The sequence below is a fragment of the Gavia stellata genome, chromosome 4 (assembly GCF_030936135.1).
Source record: "Gavia stellata isolate bGavSte3 chromosome 4, bGavSte3.hap2, whole genome shotgun sequence".
Taxonomy (NCBI): Eukaryota; Metazoa; Chordata; class Aves; order Gaviiformes; family Gaviidae; genus Gavia; species Gavia stellata.
Window position 1 is genome coordinate 74,312,062 of NC_082597.1, and position 19,129 is coordinate 74,331,190.

The 19,129-nt window shown below is 39.2% G+C and overlaps 1 protein-coding gene across 3 annotated transcripts in view; it reads left to right on the plus strand.

Annotated features, from left to right (window-relative positions):
* Nucleotides 1-19,129, plus strand: part of SOX5 (SRY-box transcription factor 5) — a 253,266-nt gene that overhangs the window by 167,367 nt on the left and 66,770 nt on the right. For all 3 annotated transcript variants that reach the window (XM_059816031.1, XM_059816030.1, XM_059816032.1), the window contains exon 7: nucleotides 2,204-2,289. In XM_059816031.1, coding sequence (XP_059672014.1) covers nucleotides 2,204-2,289 — 86 coding nt within the window. The remainder of the gene's footprint in view (nucleotides 1-2,203; nucleotides 2,290-19,129) is intronic.

The following is a 19,129-nucleotide window of genomic DNA, read 5'->3' on the forward strand; positions in this document are numbered from 1 at the left end:
GTGTGGAAGCTAATCTTTTAATATGTACATTTTAATACAAATGATTTGTAACTAACATTTTTAATGGGCTGTAAAATCAGCAGTCTAGTGAGAAACTTTTCTCTAATTCTTTTTTTTGCAGTTGAGAAATTAATAATTTTGTATTACTTCATAGCTGGTTCTTGAACAAAATGTCCTCTTCTAGAGAGGAGTCTTTCAGAATGATACTGGGATTAGCCTTTGAGCTACTAGTGTGGTGTGGAAGCAGCTAAACACCATTGACCCTGAGTCTTTGACCACCGTCTCTTTCTTCTCCGTGTCTTCACATGTTTAATGCCCATCGCTTGGGTCACAGGATAACTCCCAAGAATATTTCAAGTCAGAGAAATGTTTCATTCAATCCATGATATGAAACGGAAAGTGGATGCCTCAGTTAAAGCAAAGGAAAATGAGAAAATGGGAAACAATGGCATCCTCTTGGGAAAAAAAAATCCAAGCAAATCAGGAAATCTGTTGCTCATTGACAATAAATAAATAAATGGAGAAGTGGCCTGGTGCTGGTGCAAAGACATTTGTGAATGGGGATGCCTGGGTGGACCTTTGGATTTGTATTGCTTGGCTGGCCAGCCTTGAAAGACTGTGAGGCTTCAGTCAGTAAAGCATTATTTAAGATGTTCTTAAATATAAGCAGGCATGCTTATTGAAGTTGAATATCTGTAAAGATGCTTTGCCAGCCCAGTTTTTTTCTGGCCCTCTATTTCTAGAAGTTATGGTATTTAATTCTTAACAGGAGATCAAAATGCTTGAATGAAAAGATCTCTGTAAAGAAGGTTGCATTACAAAAGGGAAGAATAAACATTAGCAGTTTTGCTGAACTTGTATACACCAACAAAGCTTATTTCTAACATTTCAAAAACATGAGATAAATTTCTTTCCCTTTGTGTTCTGTTTCCTGTAAGTTAGGCCTGATACCATTATAAACTTTAATTCAATAATAAGTAATAATGATTGTACAGACCGGCCTGTATTGCCTTCTTAATTTATCTTTTTTTTTCCCCAGTTCACTCAAAAAAGCACAGTAAAGGAGGAAAACTTTTAATCTACCTCTCTTAATGAAATGTACAGGAACATTTAGGTAGATTTTCCTGATAAAGTGTTCTGCCTTTTCCGTGGTCTCATTTCAAGTGGCTGTTTTAATGCTACAGAAATCATGCACGCTACCAGCACATAGGGACATACAGAAATGCTCTGGTGATCCTTATTTGAGTGGAAAGTGCTTAAACATTTTATCATTTGGAGAAGCAATATAATGCATGTAACACTTTTTATTATTTTTTACCAGTTTTCTTAATAGTTTTGTTGATGGGCTAGTATGAAGTTTATTTTAGCAAACCAGATATGGAAGGAGTGACTGAAAGTGAGCGCTCCATAACATTAAAACATGCCTGTCTCCATCTTGATTTTTGCTATCTCAGGTGATTTTCCTTTAGAAACACCTGCAACTTTTTCCTGAAATCTTAACTGGGTCCCTTTATCTTATTCAGCACAATGCAGTTCTTACTAAAACTGAAGTTGTTTTCCCTCAGAAGCAAAATTGAATCACAAGTCATGAAGTGGAGTTGGTGCAGCGATTTTGGAGGCTTGTACCTGATTTATTTAACTTCACGTGCTTTTTCCTGTTGTAGGATCAAGCCCCGAAACTAAAGCAAGATTTTTTTTTTCTCACCTAAAAGAAAACACATTAGTCAAGGGAGTGCCATTTCTGATCTGTGTGAGGCTCAGTTTACTAAAAGTGAGCAGAGTTTGGTTAACTTCATATTCTGGACAAGCTTGTAAATTTGTCCCCTTCTAACACTGTGATCTTATCAAGGTTGTACTGTTTTCCTTTTCTTCTCCTCCACCCCCATCTTCTTTCTTTCCTTTTTTTTTTCTTTTTTTTGAAGTGCAGCCTTCTGATCAATGTGCACTTTTTTTTTCCATTTCCCTAAATACATCATGAAAAAGGATGAGGTTTCCGCCTTAATTGCTTGTGCCTTTTATTCACATTCCTCTCTCAGCCAGAATTGTGAAAAGAGTGTTAGTAAAAGGCTGCACAATAGAGCTTTTCATTAGGCCTCAACAAGGCACACAAAAGAAGGCTTTTGGAAAGAGTGAATGCAGGACTTTAATTTGCAGGTGGAGAGTAGATAAAAGGTGCTGACGCCTCTATTATTCTCTTACTTAGGTGACCCTTACCCCGTTCAGCTGATCCCAACTACCATGGCAGCTGCTGCCGCAGCAACACCAGGCTTAGGCCCACTCCAACTGCAGGTAAGTCCGAAAACAATGCAGAAGAGGCAAAGGTTGAGTAAATACCAACAACAGTTTTCTCTTCCATTTGAACACAATGCAATTAACAGGGGTTTTGGTCTGTTCTCCTCAGGTAAGATTTGCATCTGAAGCAAAATCATCGGCGGTCGTATACATTTTCCTTTCAGAGGGAACTTTCTGTTACATTTGTGTGTCTTTACTGTCAATTTAACTGCTTTTAGCTTTGTGCTGTACATTTCTGCAGAGCAGTGTGTTTGCTTGTCTTTCCCGTTGGGTAGTTCTGAGGGAGGCTGTAAAGAGGGAGGCTAGGTGTAAACCGGCAGAAGGAGGGGCATTGGCGGGGAGAAACGCTCTGTCCTGACAAGCACTTTTAAACTGCTTAAAAGTCGCTTAACGTGATTATGTCCTTTTAGGCTGTAAGCTCTTCAGAGCAATGACTGGCCCCTCCTACAGTGTTTTATGGTACCCAGCGCATTTTAGGCACTGCTGTAGTGCAGATAATCAGTAATTATACTAATTTAACATAGGCATTTAGAAAACAGGTGGAAAGATTTTTTCTGAGCTACGTTAAAGAGTTGGCCTGGTAGCCAGATGTATATGATTCAAAACTTCCAATGTCATTCACAATTTTGGAGGTACTAGGGTGTCCATGGGTCTTAATGGTAGCGGTGCAGATGTTCCTCAGGTATTCCTGATCAGCCCCACAACCCTTGTCGAGTCAGTGGAATTAAACAAATGTGATGTCCATCTCCACAGTTTGAGTTTTGTTATCTGCCATGTGTGCTTTGCTGGTAGGATGAAGCCAGGTAAAATTTGGGACTAAAATGAAATCAAGATCCAAATCATCTCTAGTTCTGCAAAATCTGGATTGATGCTTTTCTGTAGAAAAAAAAAAAAAATATCCCATACTCTCCATTGCTAATTCGTCTCCCTGCTCATTATTATTTGCCAAGTCACATGGAACAGCAGAGCTTTATACCTGCTTGGAAAAGCTCAGCATTTATAAACAGTACATGGAAAATGCATTCTCAAACTCAGTTTGGCCAGCATCGGTATGAAGTAGACTCTCTGCAACATCAGATATTTCAGTTTGGCCAGCATACAAGAGCGTGGGACATAGTTCTGGGGAAGATTTTTTTTTATATTTTAACACAGGCAGCGGAAGTTAGCTGAGTTTCACAGAAGTAGCTGCCAGTGTGTAAGCTGACACATTCCATGCACCACAGAGGTTAATACATTCATTCCTATTGTGCCTTTGTATGAAAAGCTACACTGTCTATGTGTTAGTTTCTGATCCTGTGAGGTACAAATACTGTAGGCGGCTTAAGAATCATGGGAGCCATAAAAGTCATCCCTCTGAAATGAATTTTGAGGAGTAACGTCAGTATTGATAAAGTGCTTATAATAGCCAAACACACATGAACACACATATGGAGGATAGAGGGAAAAAAAAAAGGGAAAACAAAAATGGAGCTAGCTAGCAATGAGAAAATAGCGGTCTGAGTCTAATTCTCCTTATTTTTGCGGTCATTCAAGCTAGTCCTAAAATAATGCCTCAGTGCTCCAGGAAGTTGGGAGGATGGTTTACTTTCATTTCAGGACCAGCTTTGGGCTGTATCTCTGCATGCAGTGGGCTGAAGTATTCTGATTAAAATAGGCTTTACCACAATGACAGTTTCCTTATAAAAAGGTGGGCTTTGTGCAAATGTGTCTGACTTCATAAATATCTTGAGATGAGTTTAGGTTGTGGAAAATTTGAAAACCTCAAAGGCCTCTTGTTTCTGTGCAAAGGAGAACATTAAAATGAAAGTATTGACCAAATTCACCTATGTTGTTTTGCTACATGTTATTTAGTCTGGAATTAAGGGAGAGTTTGGCAGCCAGTCAGTGGGAGAGGTTCAAATTACTAACTCTGTAGACTCCTTCAAATCTTTCACACTTGATCTCTACGGGTATGCGTATGCTGGAAAAAATACAAAGTTGTCTTTCTTCAAGTCTTGACAGTGATTTTTAGCTATCAGCGGAACCTGCCTAATCGAAATTGGACATGCCTCTTAATTTCTGGTGCCATTTGAAAGAGTCAGATAAGCTAGATGTGCTTTGAGAAAGGTTTTATGATACAGTACTCAGAATGGACTCTCACCCATGCTAACATGAGCGGAGCTGAATCTAGCATAGCTGCTAGCCTAGAAGGATTGTGCCTTCCAAACTCTGTTCAAATCCAGTTTAGCTCAGTGATGACTGTTTCTTCAGTCATGAGGAAATGTTCATGATGTTTGTCGTGAAGAACTCGTCCAAAACCACCTGCCTTTAAATGGCATGAGTGAATGTGCAGCTATTGCAGCCTCTTTCAATGAGGAACTCTCCTTACTTCAGATATTCCCCTATGTTACATATAACCGTAGTGTTCCCTACAAACCCTCTGTCATCTGGTCTTCAGACAGTAGAAGGTCAGAAAAGTACCATGTTCCTTCTTTTCTTCTTTTTCTATCCGCCCTATCACTCATCTTTCAGGCTTTGTTTACTAAAAGCACTAGTTTTCAGGGGAGATCAAAGAACCTGACACAATGCTCAGTTTGTTGCTCCCAGCAGAATTTGGTACACAACATTACTTTAGTGAAGACAAAGCTGAGGAATTTTTCTTGTTTGTTTGTATAGCGATAAGCATGTCTTTGTTATTTCATTAGAGAATTTTAAGTCAGGGCATGGCTTCAGTAGTGTACTATGAGATCAACAGGAAGTACTTTTTTATCTCGGGTTGTCAGAATTGCATTTTCTTTTGTACATGAAATGCACGCTGTATTTATAGAAGAGCAGCTAACACCTGATTGTTTTCCTGTAGCAAAGATACTTTTTGTCAGTGAAAATGTAATCTCTCATTTTGAAATGCCCTGTTGATTCCCACTGGCGGTTTCGTAATCTGAAGCCCTCCATTTCTCTCCCTGCCTTTGAGTCCCCACTGGGGCATACACATTCTGTCATCAGTTAGCTATACGCAATTGCCTTTGTTTCCAGTATCCACAGAGAGGTCAATAAGAATGGAAACTAAAACTTACATTGTTAGATGTCGCAAAAGGAGTAGATGGATGGAGCCATGCTGGAGAAGCTGCAACTAACACAACGAATGCGTGAACCTGTCCTCTGATAAAGAACTATCTGTCAGCCCTGCATATGCGCTCATGCCCACCTTTAATGACATAAATGCCATTTGAAAAAAGTTTTTAGCTTTCCTCTGTTAATGAGAAGATTTAGTCCCAAACATTGTGTGAAGAAGGATCATTTTAAAATACAGCTTCATTGCAGTAAAATCCCTCTTGGTTAGCACGTGAGTTTCTTATGTTGGTTTTTCCCCCCGTAAATTTCACATGGTCTTGTTCTTCAAGAGTGATGCAGCACGGTGATTCAGTTTCAAATGAAGGAGAACAAAGCTGAACATAGTCTTGCCACTGTGTTTTACTGAATAAGGCTAGTGAATCAAAAGTACTACTATACACCTTACATGAACGTGATGTTTTCCTATATGGTTCAGCAGATGAGGGAATTAAGTTCCTCCATCTTGAAGATCAACGTTCCAAGCTGTAAGCATAGATATCATGTAACAAGTTTTACACGAAGTAAACTGAAGTAATTATTCTAATACCAGGTATCTTGGGCATACCTATTATGAAATAGATGTTTCCAGAAGCCTGAGCAAATTCAGTATAAAATGGTATCTGGTGATTTCTTTTCTGAGAAAAAATAATTCCTGAGTGCTTTCTGAGCATTAGGAAATGAAAGACGTGATCACCTGATCTGAAAATTGAGCGCAGTCTGTACTATTGGGAGTGTAAATGCTTCAGATTTCCCAGATTGTTTGATAACCAAATAGTGACAACGACTGATTAATTGGCAGTAATACAAGTGCTGTATATACCCATAACTATATTGAAAGATAATGCTGGATATATAATGAGAGCTGCCCGGGTAGTGTTACTATATGGACATTTTGTGTCCTGTCAAAACAATATAGCAGTCTGATGTAATACAGAATTCCTGCAAACATCTGCTCTTGGAAAAACACCCCAAAAAGTTTTGAGTGCCCACGTTCAAACTGTCTTCCCTCTTCATCTTAGCATGAAACAGGACATCATGATTATTGGTGGCTGTGTTCAATGTTATGACCAAACCTGTCACCATACGGATCAAGAGAACCTCATGTCAGCGTAAGGGTGTGAAAGCATTTTAGCTGGGTCTCAGTTTTGAAGACCAGCCATTTGAACAATCCTGATTGATTCTCTTTGGCTATTTGTATAAAGATGACGACAGATTTAGACCTCATACGTATCTGGAAAAATAATTCAGCCAAGTTTTTTAGTCTGCACTCTCTTTGTTAAGTACTTGGGTCAATTTTTTTTTCTTACTACAAACCTATCTTTTCAGTGGTGTGGGAAGATGCATACCAAGGACTGAATTTCAATCGAATTTAGCATACATAGTCTGGACCACATTTTTAGAGGAATTTGGGCCACATGTAGGCACTGACGTAAGTGGCTAGATTTTGAGAAAAATTAAACCCATTCAGAGTTTGAGTGCTTCTCAAAGTTGTTCATCTTGCTGTTATTTAGGTGCCTGACTCATTACAAATTTTCCTTTGGAAAACCTTGCTTCTAGATATCGTATGGGTCACCTAATCGTCTGTGGTCTCCGTGATTGTTTTACTTGAAGGAAATAGAAAGGATGAAGCTATTTAACAAGTATACAGTGACTGATCAGAAGATAGACTGTTCCAATGGTCATATGAGTATTACATAAAACATCTGTTGCCTATGAAACAAAAATAAAGCATGAAGACTGCCTGCTCAGTCAGATACCATTTTTTTTCTTACATACCAGCTTCCTTTTGGCCTCTGCACCAGTGCAGGAATGAGCTACATCTCTCCACGTGCCAGTTCAGGTTATTTCTCTGAAGAATCTCCTTAAGTTTCATTTGAAATGTTGCTGTTGATAGAACTTCCCCTCTGTCTTAAAGAGATGGCACTATATTTTCATGCATTAATTGTCAAGCACATTTAATATTTTTTTTGGCGTATCTCTTTCTGATTCCTTACTATAATCTGTAGACATAACCAGTTTTGACCAGATTAAGCAGTTGGCCTCCCAGTGTTACAACACCACAAATCTGTTAGAGAAGACCCTGAAAAAGCTGCATGAACATTGTAGTGATACATCTGAATACTGAAAGCTTGATTCTTTCCTTCTATTGGGGAGCCAACTTGCCAGAGCTGCAAAGACATATGAATTATTTCTGATTGAGAAGGAAAGTCCAATGCCCCATCATTGTCTCTACAGAATGTGGCCAAGAGATGGCAATACATTATTCATTTACTCTGCAATCTACATTCATGACCTCTTTAGGATATTACTATAACCAATTCACTGCCTAAAGGTAAACCATTTCTTAGCAGTGCAAGCTTATTCCTTCCATTTGCTGGGCAGTGTCTACTTCTAAATACCATCTAAGCTGGCTTTTCAACAGTGAGAGTCAGTATCCTTTTCACTGTTTGCTTTTCTACTTTACCTGTTCTCATTAATAGGACTCTGACTTAATTTGTAGGGAATGAATCATTAGTGCACAGTTTAATTACAATATTCTAATACTTATGCAATCCACTTAAGCATAAAAAAGTAAAATTAGTTTTTCACTGTGAGCACACACATCTGGGGGGAAAAAAAGCTAAGTACATGAAAAGCGACAGTTCTCATTAGCATAACCAAAAGATGGCAGTTGTCCATCTGCCATTAGCTCAGTGTATCGCTGCGCTGTTTCTGATGGCCATCACAGATAATGATAATAATAGGACTGATAAAACAACATAATATGTATACATTTTTGTTGGATGCCCTTTTAAATAGTTTTTGAAATTGCTACGTTCATGCAGATTCTATGTTCCCTACTTCTGTCCACCACTTGTTTCTGGCTTTGTAAGTAAATGTGTTGGCCACTAGATAGTCACCACCTGTTCTGCACACGAGTAGCCAAGATGGCCATTTTAAAAGAGATCATTGAAGACCAAGGGCCAGTTCTTCAGCTAGAAAAATGGGGCATAGTACTCTTCATGTAAGTGAAGCTACAACCATCTAAATAGGGTGAAGATCTTTATGTGGATGTGGGGTAAGTTTCTTCAAAAATGTGAACTTCCCAAGGTTTCTTATCTATTATGAAACCTTTTTGGTGATGATTTTAAAATATTCCTTAAACTGTGTAAGTCAGGTGTGGGGTGAGGGGCTATTGATTGCCAAGAGCATTTCTGAGCAATCCCTATGTTTTTAAATGGAAAAGTTCCTCCCATTTAACTCAAAAGCAAGCCTCACAACACCGGGATGCAACTAGTCCTCACTTTCCGGATACCTGCTGAGAGCTAGAGATTGTGATAGATTGTGTAAAAGCATGAACCACAGAACATATCAGCTCAAATAAATCTTGTTCATGGTGGGTAAATGTGCTTTGTAGTTGCTGTCTCAATAGCCCATACTTGCCTTTGATAGAATCTTATACAATGTTACGGGTACACTCAATATATTCTATCAAAACAGATTTGAATGAAAAGCTTGACCACGTCATTTTATTGGAATCCAATCAATTTATGAAAGACAATCCTTATGACAGACTATATATAAATGCTTTGTATTTTATTGAGCACTGTTTGAGTGTCTGAAGATATGCACAGTGGACATTTACAGGCAGTAAATACACATGGTAAAACAATATCATGACTACTCTGTGGGTTGTCAGATTATAACTCCCTCACCAGCCCTCCAGGGGAAAGAATTAGCAGTGGTAGCGTATTCATTTTATCTAGATTAACAGTCCTTTCTGCGTAACTTCCAGATTCCATCTGTATCTATGAAAAATGAAAAAGACTGAAAAATGACCAGCCTATCTTCCTTCCAGTTGTAGCTCAGGCCTGCTGTTTGCTAGCAGACCTCTGTCTGCATGAGTGAGTTTTCTTGTAGGTTAAAGAGACTGAATTCCCTCTTCCCCCTCCCTCCGACCCTGAGCCTGCAGGGCAGACAGACAGAAGCACACATATGATTAATACAGCACAGCTGCAGTAGTGACTCATTTGCATATGTATTAATAGAGGCAAAAACAACAATTCAATTACATACAGAGACATTCTGCATACTAAAGAACATATGCAAATAGCCTGGAAAAAGTGCAGCCAGCGTTTTCTCTGACTTTCCTGAGCCCATATGGGCTAGCAGCAGAGCCTAGCAGTTTTCAAGAAATCCCCTTTAGGAAGAACCTGTTACAGGATGCTTATACAGCTATTACTCCTCCTTCCCCCACCCTCCCCGGGTTCCCAGAAGGCATTTGACATTTGGACAATGGAAATAGCACAAGCAGCGGCTTTTCCATGTTATTTCATATTTGCCAGCCTTCAGCTTCGTATTGTTGTCTCTTTACATATAAGCCCCAGCATGAAGAAACCCAGTCCTTCGCCTCGTCTTCCATATGCACACATTTATTCTATATTTCTTTCTCCTCATCTCTTGTTTCCATTTTCCTTTGTCTTTCTCTCTCTCAAGCTTTCTCTTATCTTCTTGACTTCTGTCAATTAGCAAAAGGTGACCATTTCTGTGCTTTTTGCTTGTAGTGACCTTAAATATCTCATAATAGTATAATTCAGTAATTTTCTGCTAGGGGGCCATTAAATACTTCTAATGGGTCTGAAAGGTGACTCGGAAAAGTTAACCTGTTGTAGATGGGCTTTTATATCATTATATATTGGTCTTCGTCTCTAGTAAGAAGGTTGTGGAGTTCTCAAACCAAAAAGGTTGAAAATCACAGGTATTAAATAGTTCATACTACAGGTGATGGAGATCTTCATAACTGGTATAGAATCTGATTCTAGTAGTAGAAACAGATGTTCTCTAAATCTCAGGGGAATTTAATAGGCAATAGTTCTGAGCATCTTTCAAAAGCAGGTTGAAAGTATTCCAGCATTGGAACTTAGGCTATAGGAAGGCTTACTTAAGCTGTAAATGGTTTCTTTAGCTAAAAGTTATTCCTTATGTTAATTTGTGTTTATAACTAAAAGCACCAAGTATACTGGATGTATGTACTCGGTATACTTCTTCATAGGGGCCATTCACACGCTGTGATATGCAACAAAATATTAGGCCATGATCCATTTCTGGAAAAGAGTGACATTTGACATTGTCCTTTATGGACTGGATAAACAGAGCTCTATTTCAACTTGAAAAGAGACAACAAGTCACTAAAAACTTTTGGAAACCTGACAAATCCATTAAGATGCCCAACTGTCTTGTTTGGGTGGCAACCCTCTGTGTTTCAAGCAGTCTAAATTACTGGCCATTTTTTGAAACGTCTCTGCGGTGTGAGCAGGGGAAAATAGGTCATGCAAGAAAGAGTGCGTAACTGTCTGGCAAGCATACTTGCGAGGTCAGGTTATCCTTAATTTCTTTTCTCTCACAAAAATGTTACACTTCTTTCTTTTTGGGGTTAGCCTGACAGACAGAAGCAGATTACTCCTTGATTATTTATAAGGCATTAATTTTAGATGAATATTGCTGAAGTAACTGACATCGTAAGTAGTTTTAGCAGTCAGCAGAAGAGCCTGTTTGCAGATTGGAATATGACAGTCTTCACTTACATGACGTCCTGTCTAGGACAAAGTCTGAAGTGTATGAAAGAAGAGAAAACTCGAGGAGTGGAGGCATATATATCAGCTAAGACTTTGTTTATTCTTCTGTGTGATAGAACTGGGACTTCGGATGGTTGGAATTATGTTGTCCATGTTATGAGTTCAACCAGCAGCAAGACAAAACCAGTGTCAAAACAGCAGCAATGGCAACACCTGTCTGGCAGAGTCCAAAACCAGGGCAGGGAAAAACATGTAAGAAGTGTCTTACACTGTCCCAAAGTAGGTTCCGTTGAGAAAGAAGAAAATAGCCACCTTTGTACATACACCTTGAGATAACTGAAACAATGCCTCCCTCCCTAAACTGGCAACAAAGCAAACCTGTGAAGTGTTTGTGTTTCACAGAACGCAGTGTTTCGTGGCTTACATTTGTTAGGAATTAATTCTCCCTGGAAAGGGCTGTATGAAAAATCTGGTGACAACACCAAAAAACATTTATTTTTTTTTCCACTTTGTGCCCTTTGCACATTCCAGACACTGGGTTTTGAAATAGTTGGCTTATGCTACTGGTTTTCCTATTATGTTGTTTGCTCTTTTCAGAGAGATGTTGCTGAAAAGAAGATTATATAATCATGCAAATAAGATTGTATAATCCTGAGCAAACGGTCTGGGGAGGGGGGGAATGGGAAACCACACCAAGTGGGGCTTGGCTGGCTGTGGGGGCACTCGCTCAGAAACCATAAACTGGGAGGTTATGGGCCCGCTATAAAACATGAAAGCTGCAGTCAGACTAGTGAATTTTTCCAGATATTTTTGGAATTCATTGTCTTCATGCTGAGCTCTGCCAATAGTGTGTATTTACAGTGCCTCAGCTGAACATCGTGACAGACAAACACACAGGAAAACCGCAAATCACTAACATGCACACGCTTGTGAGCTTGTGGAACAATGCTACAAATAACAAATAACAGCAGTGAGAAAAGCTGACTTACACAAAACTAACTACTTACTGACACTCACTCCTTTAGGTCTACATGTTATGCATCCCAAAAGTTAAGAAAATCTCCCTTGAAGTCTTGCTAGCTTTGTTGTACCTAGGTCATATGACATGGTTTGTTGTTAGATGCAGATCGGTATAATATATGAGCATGTAAGAATTTCAATGTATGTCTTATTTCTTACTAAGGTCTTGTTTATGAGGGTTCTTTTTTCTCCAAAATTTTAGGTAATTTTCAGTTGACAAGGCAGAATGGCATAGAAATAAACAGCATAGTAAACGTGTACATGGGGAGAGTATCACTGGCCAGTGATACAAATTGCATACAAGAACAACAGTGCAAGCCATTAAAAGTTCTTCTGCTCTTATTCTCGTCCTGCCTTTCTTATGTCTGATTCCTTGCCAGGGCTAACTGTTACCAGCCAGGATATTTTAGCATCTTTTATGAATGGAGGCTAATATTAGGCACAGTTTGAAACTGTGAAATACCTAGTTACTGTAGACTATAGATCTAAGCATTAGACAACAAACCACTGAGGTCAGGATGCTTGTTCTGTTTGTTTTCTTGCTAAAGTCGACAACTGAACTTAGCTCGATAGAAGATACCATGGTATCGGGAGATGTAACTTTCAGCCTGTTAAACTTAATTATTCTGTTGTGCCTGGATAGCATAAGCCTGTTCCCGAGGTTAAGTCAGAGTGCAATTATTTCCCCAATACCTAGGCTCAGTTTCCTCAAACTCCTTTTCTCCTTTGAGAGGTTCTTAATGTTCTCCCCTCCAGTGAATTTTGTAAGATCGGTCTGAACAAGGCAATTTGGAGGCAAGAGTACCTGTAGCTCCTAGTGCTCCTCAAGACTAGCTTTTATGTTTGTAACCCACATGAGCTCTGCTGGTCTCTTGAGTTTGAATCTAATTCCTAGACTAGCTTCTAAGCATCCCTTTCACTTTGCAGAACTGAATTATTTGTTTGCCATTTTTACCAACGGCCTGTTTCTGTTCCTGTCCGTTCATTAGATAGCTATGGAGAAAAGTATTGCGGACTACTGGATTTACATTCCTTACCCGCATAGCCGTGGAGACCAGTCACATCACAGATAACTTACCCAACCAGAAACATAAGCAAGTTTGTTAAGTCATCTATCTCAGAGACTGACAAACTCTAGAATTACGGAGAGCAGGGCTGTCAGCAAGCTACCGCTCGAGTTGTCTTTCCCTAATGGACAAGCATATAAATCAAACAAACTAAAAAGCAAAATAAACAGCATGTATACAAGAAAGAAAAACATTTTTAAAAGTCAGTGTGTTTTTAAGATGGGAGAAGCTTTGAAATCAGTATCCTGTGATTATCAATACAACAGGAAAGCAATAAGAAAGTTTCAAATGCTCTCACGTTAGTAGAAACTGCGACTTTTAAAAGCATTTTCCAGCTATATCTGCACCTCTGCGTCTTGCTGTTTAGAATGATTGCTCTCTCTATTTAAAATCTGCACTACAGCAGAATCCTCTAGCCGTGTTGCAAGCTGTAGTTTGGTTTAGCAACCACAGCTGTGCCACATACTGCACCAGCGACGGCTGACAGGGGCAATCTGTTTGTGGCATATTGAGGGAGTCAAATTGTCTTTGGGGACTGCTAGGGAGTGGCTTTTTTCAGCTCCTTCCTATAGGTACAGTATCCATTTCTCCCAAAGGGGCTTGGAATTGCCAGTTCGTGTGGAAGGGAATGAGGTTAAGCCCTCAGAGACGTGGGGTGCCACAGGAGGTGGTACCTGTCCCTCTGCCTGATGCACTCAGGGACCCAAAAAGCCACGTCCCTGTGTTCTTCCCCAGGGGTGCTGTGCAGGGGAAGGCTGCCTTCTCTTCCAGAAGGAACTCCTCTCCACGCTGGAGTGTGAAAATAGCATCTGGCAGCAAAGCCTTTTCTTTTCCTTTTCCTAATTTTTCTTTTCTCTTTCATGGCTCAAAACACTCCAGAAATTCTGAATGTGCATTCTCCATTAATGCACCAAAACACTACAGCTTGTGATAGTGTTATTAACGTTTTTTGGGCCGTTACCATAGAATACAGCAGCATATTTATTTCGTTAAAGGAACCAAATGGATCTAGCTAAATTTGGCAAAAGAACATGGCTGAAGTCCTATTTTATCTCCGATGTTGAATTTACTGTTAAACTCTGAACTTCTGAAAATTGGAAAATTCACGATAGAAGCACTAGTAGGTGTGTTACATTTTGTAGTAGGTTAAACTGTCCTTAAATGTCTCTTACAGTCATTCTGCATCGGTATTTGATTAGTATTCAGTATTTCTTTACAAACTCAGGGCTTATTGATGTTTAGGGTAAGCAGTATATCATATATCTATAGCTTACATTTAACTCACTGTCCTGCTGTGTCACCAACATAGCTGCCTTGGAATACAGCTCCTTTCAGGCCTATCAACCCTCCTCATCCCATTTCCATTATCATGGCAGCCTTGCTTCTTGCTATATGCTGATCTGATATACTGGTGGCAAAAGTAATTCAGGCGGTATATGTATCAATACATGTTTGGGTAAGATTTTTAAAGAGATCTGAAGGGATTTGGGAGCCCAGCAATAATTAATTTCTTACGGTGGCTTTGAAAATAGGATGTGCAACATTCACACTTAATCCTTCCTCCTTTCCACAGCTGTTTTATTTTTCCCATGATCTGTTTTGTGGAAAGGAAACAGTCATCAAAATTGTATCAGAATGCTTGATGGTGAGGTGGTGTTCATTCAGTAACTTGGTTTTCATTGGATACAGTGAAAGACATGAGTACTCAGCATTCCCTACCTCTAGTCCAAGCTGGCCAAGCTCCCATTTGTGTGGTAGCTTGTGTTTCAGTGCATAGTGCTTGCTTTCACTTTAACTGGAAGAAGGAGAGAATGACCATAATTCCCCAGCATTTTGTGTTGTGTACTAGGATGTCATATCCCACATACTCATGCATTGGAATTCCATTATTACACAGGTGTGGGACTCTAACCAAATTGAATGCTGCCCCAAAAGCAGTGTTGAGTTCCCTGAATTTTATCATACCATGTGGGCATGGGTAGATGAACTTGTATACATGACCTGAGCTCAGACAGAAGAAGTCAGAGAGGAAGAGATTCTGAAATGAGCCATGGCCTACCCAATTAAAACTCAAAGTATCATGCTTACATTTAAGTATTTTCTTAAGTCTGATTGGGGTTTTTTTGTTTTGTTTTGGGTTTTTTGCATTGGTTCATTCAGATAACTTAATTTCACTTCACATTAATTGCTGCTCTGAATCAGGTCCTTAATGGATGTAGGATAGGTAGGTGCTTGCACATCAAATGTTTCTTCATATCACACTTGGTGGCATTACAGGTTTGATTTCACTAAAAGGTATTGTTCACCATCAAGTGTAGAAAGAAATGAATACTAAAAAAAATGAAGAAATGTTAGATTTTAAGAAAAAAGCTGATTTGTCACCTTGCTCATTGACTATGAACTGAATAGACTTCTAACCCTTAAAATACTTTCTCCCCCCTTTTCCTTTTTATTGCCTGGAATCTTAAGAGCTTTATCATTTGCAGTCATAAAATGAAAATATACACCAAACCCTCAAAGGGCAAGTATGAAATTAAATTATATTTGGGCAGCTGTAACCTTTTAAAACGATCAGATTCCAGTTAATGTATTTCTTCCTGTTCCGAGTGCTGCCATGGTGTTTGATGGTGGGAAGCAGTCCAAAGGGCATTGGGAGATAATAAATTCACTGGAAATTTCACCCTGAGGCAAGCCTCGATACACCAAGGCTTCCATTTAGCAGGACTGACCTAAAAATCTTGTCACATCCAAAGGTCACTTAGGTTGGGGTTGGTGTGTCCCATCTATCTTTCCCTGGTGTAAAGAATGACAGCTGAGCTCATAAACAGCCATCAGAATATGGAAGACAAGCAGGGAGGAGAGGGAGGAGGGATAATACTGCTGACAACTTCTTAGATTTCCTCTAGGCCAATGAGAATAGATACCATCTTTGGGGTTGCTTGTTGCTGCTACTGCAGAAATGGCAATTCAGTTTAAAGAGGTGACAGTTAACTGGAAGTCTAAAACAAGTGATTCCCCCCATGTCTGCAAGTGCCATGTAATCCTGCTAGTACACATTATACTGTCCCTGAATATTTCATACTTGTTACCAGTCTTGTTAGTCAAAACAATTTACAGTTTATACAATGCTTTACTTTCAAGGAGAGTCAGAAGTCTAAAAAGCTGTCGGTGATGACACTGATAGGTGTCATCTATAAGAACAATGATTCTAAGGGAAGCAATTTGGACAATGACACTAATTATAAACAATACTGGAAGGTAAGATATTTCCAATCTTATGAGAAAATCTGTAATGTACATCCTGTAGGACGTTACTTGTCCTCAGCTCATTAAAACCGGTATAATCCTCCTACACAGTAAATAGAAGCAAAAGGCGTTTCAGGATGACTGTTGTCTTCCAGTCATAGTTCTTTCTTCTGCAATGGGAAGCTCCAGTGGATCCTTCCTATGCTTGCAGTATATTAAATACTGGGGACAGGGCTCAGAGTTGCATAATAGAAGTATATTTGAAGGACAAAGATCTATCTTATCATAATTGGTCTTACTTAATTGGGGATGAGCCATGCAGCATATGTCCGTTGTGTCCTAATGGTGTGAATCTCCTTCTCAAAATTCCCTAAGAGGAGGATGAGAGAGGCTGTCTGCCAGTCACTGCTGGGATGCAGGTGGCAAAGATTCCCTCTTCTACATCCTATCTTGGTTGGAAAAACAGAAATTGTACTTGGTGGACAGTGTCCTTCTGAAATGTGGTAGCACCCCACTGTTGGAAGAAATATACCATGTATGGTATAAGCATTAGTCTGATTCTTTTTGGAACATTAAATTGAAGATAAAATTTAAAAAGAAATCATTATATAAAATCAGTGTACCCTTGGACATATGAGAAAAAAATGAGAATGGAACACCCGTGTTCCAAAATTTGCAAGATATTGAATAAGTTAGCTATCTAACCTCCTCCTGGGAATTTGCTGAGGTCTCTCCATGAATTTTAGTAAATCAGATTCTTCTGAAGAGGATTGTAAATTGTATGTTCCTTTGCTTTTTAAAACTACATGGAGTATAACTGTTATTTTCAGAAGTATTTCACACATTCTTACAAACATACTATATTTGAGGCAAACACAGTAAAGAAGGGCAAGATTGGCCAGCTGTCAGTGTTTGTCTTCATTTTCCCTGGGTTCACACTCTACTTTATGTTAACATATATGTTCTCTACACAAATCCAAAGTAATTTGCAGGCAACTTTGGGGGAGTTACATGCCCTTTCCCACATGTTCTGTGCTGAAAATGTAGCTGTATACCTTACCAGTTTTACAGCTTTGAGGAAGACAAAGTCACTTTCCGTCTTACTTGTGTAACAAGAAAAAAAGAAATGTGTATTTTTCATGAACTTCAGAGAGGACAGATAACATTTCACTAAAAAATTCAGCTGCTAACACAGAATTTTAAATTGACATAGACATGATGAACACAGACTAGCTAGTTCTTTTCCTGGTTTGTACTCAGGATGGTAGGATGAGAATCATCTTTAGCCACAGATGCCTAACATGTAATTCATCTAGCCTAAAGTTCCAGGTTCCATTCTAGTTTTTATAACGGGAGCTGAGAGTGATTAGCTGAGACCTAGTCAGATGGATTCCCCACTTACCCTCGCTTCATGTACTTTTCTACTGTGGTTCAGTTTCCTTTTTCCTTTGCCCAGGCAATTCCAGTTAGTAAGCAAGTAATAGCAGACAATAAAGTCAGAATATTTCTGTGATTGCCAGTGGGACATGGAGCCTTAAGGCCAACTGATTTCATATTTCTCTAGTGGTTGGAATTCGTGAAAAGACACTGAGTTGGAGTCAGCGCAGACAGCTTTTTAACCTCCAAATACATGTAGCTTCCCTGTGTCAGTTGAGTTTTCCATCCTTGGGAAGAGGAGATATCCCGTTGTGCTGGTCAGCCCATTGCTTCCCTACATTTTCATAGCCATATGAATTCCATTTCATGCCAGATTTCTTTGGACAATCAACAGTGGTCCTAAGCCATATGAATTCCATTTCATGCCAGATTTCTTTGGACAATCAACAGTGGTCCTAAAGTATGTCGATGTTGTTAAATTCACGATGGAAAGATAGGTTGTGAGAATAAGGATTGTATTTAATGCCTGCGATACTGGGAAATGCTTTTATGTTACCTTAGATGCTCCTTTTATTGTAGTGAATATGATCACTTTGACCAAAAGCCTGTATTATGCCCTGATATTAACTGAAGAAGTTGAGAGATACTTTACAGTTGCTGACTTTGGCAAAAACAAGATGTGTCCCTGCGTAATGGAGGACTGTACTGTTTCTTGCATTATTCATGCTTCCCACGCTGGAGTCACAAACATTGGGTAATGTTAATACTTGTCATGGAAAAATTTAATTGGCAGAAATGTTTAATATATTAGTGATAGATGGGAGGGCCCACAAGAGACCTTCCCGGTTCTGGATTGAAATGTGACATATAATTAACGATAAAGGAAGGCACTGTATGGAGTGGATTGTTGCTGTACAGCGAGAAGGAGGATCCCTGCTTGACGTTCCCAGTCTTTCCCAAAATGGAGATATATTTACCAGTTGCTAACTGAAGAAGCAATGAGTACTGTTCACCCTCCCACTGTAATGAACAGCCAGTCTTGGAGCAGCATAAAAAGGGTCAATCAAATAGGTCATACATCATATGAGGAGGCAGATGTTAGAACATATTGTAATGGATTGCTGTGCGGTATGTGAAGATGGCTTGTGGAGTACAGGGATGGGGGAAGAGAAGCTATCAGCGATGTTTTCTGTCATGGTCACTGTAAATACCCAAATTTTTGAGGAAAACCTCTGAACACAGGATGTCAAAGTGTTACCATTCCTGCTATGTTAGACTTGTGAGTAGAATGATGGAGGGAGAAAAAGAATAGAAGCATGAGTCCCTCTGTAATTCTCTGTGTAATATGAATATGTCTAGGTATTATCTGTGCTCTGCCAAAGTCAGTGTTAGGCTTGGAACGTGCGAGTATTTTACCTGAAAAAAAATTAGAGAGCTTCAGACTATATTAAACACAGAACTGTTAAAATAGGTTCTATTTTA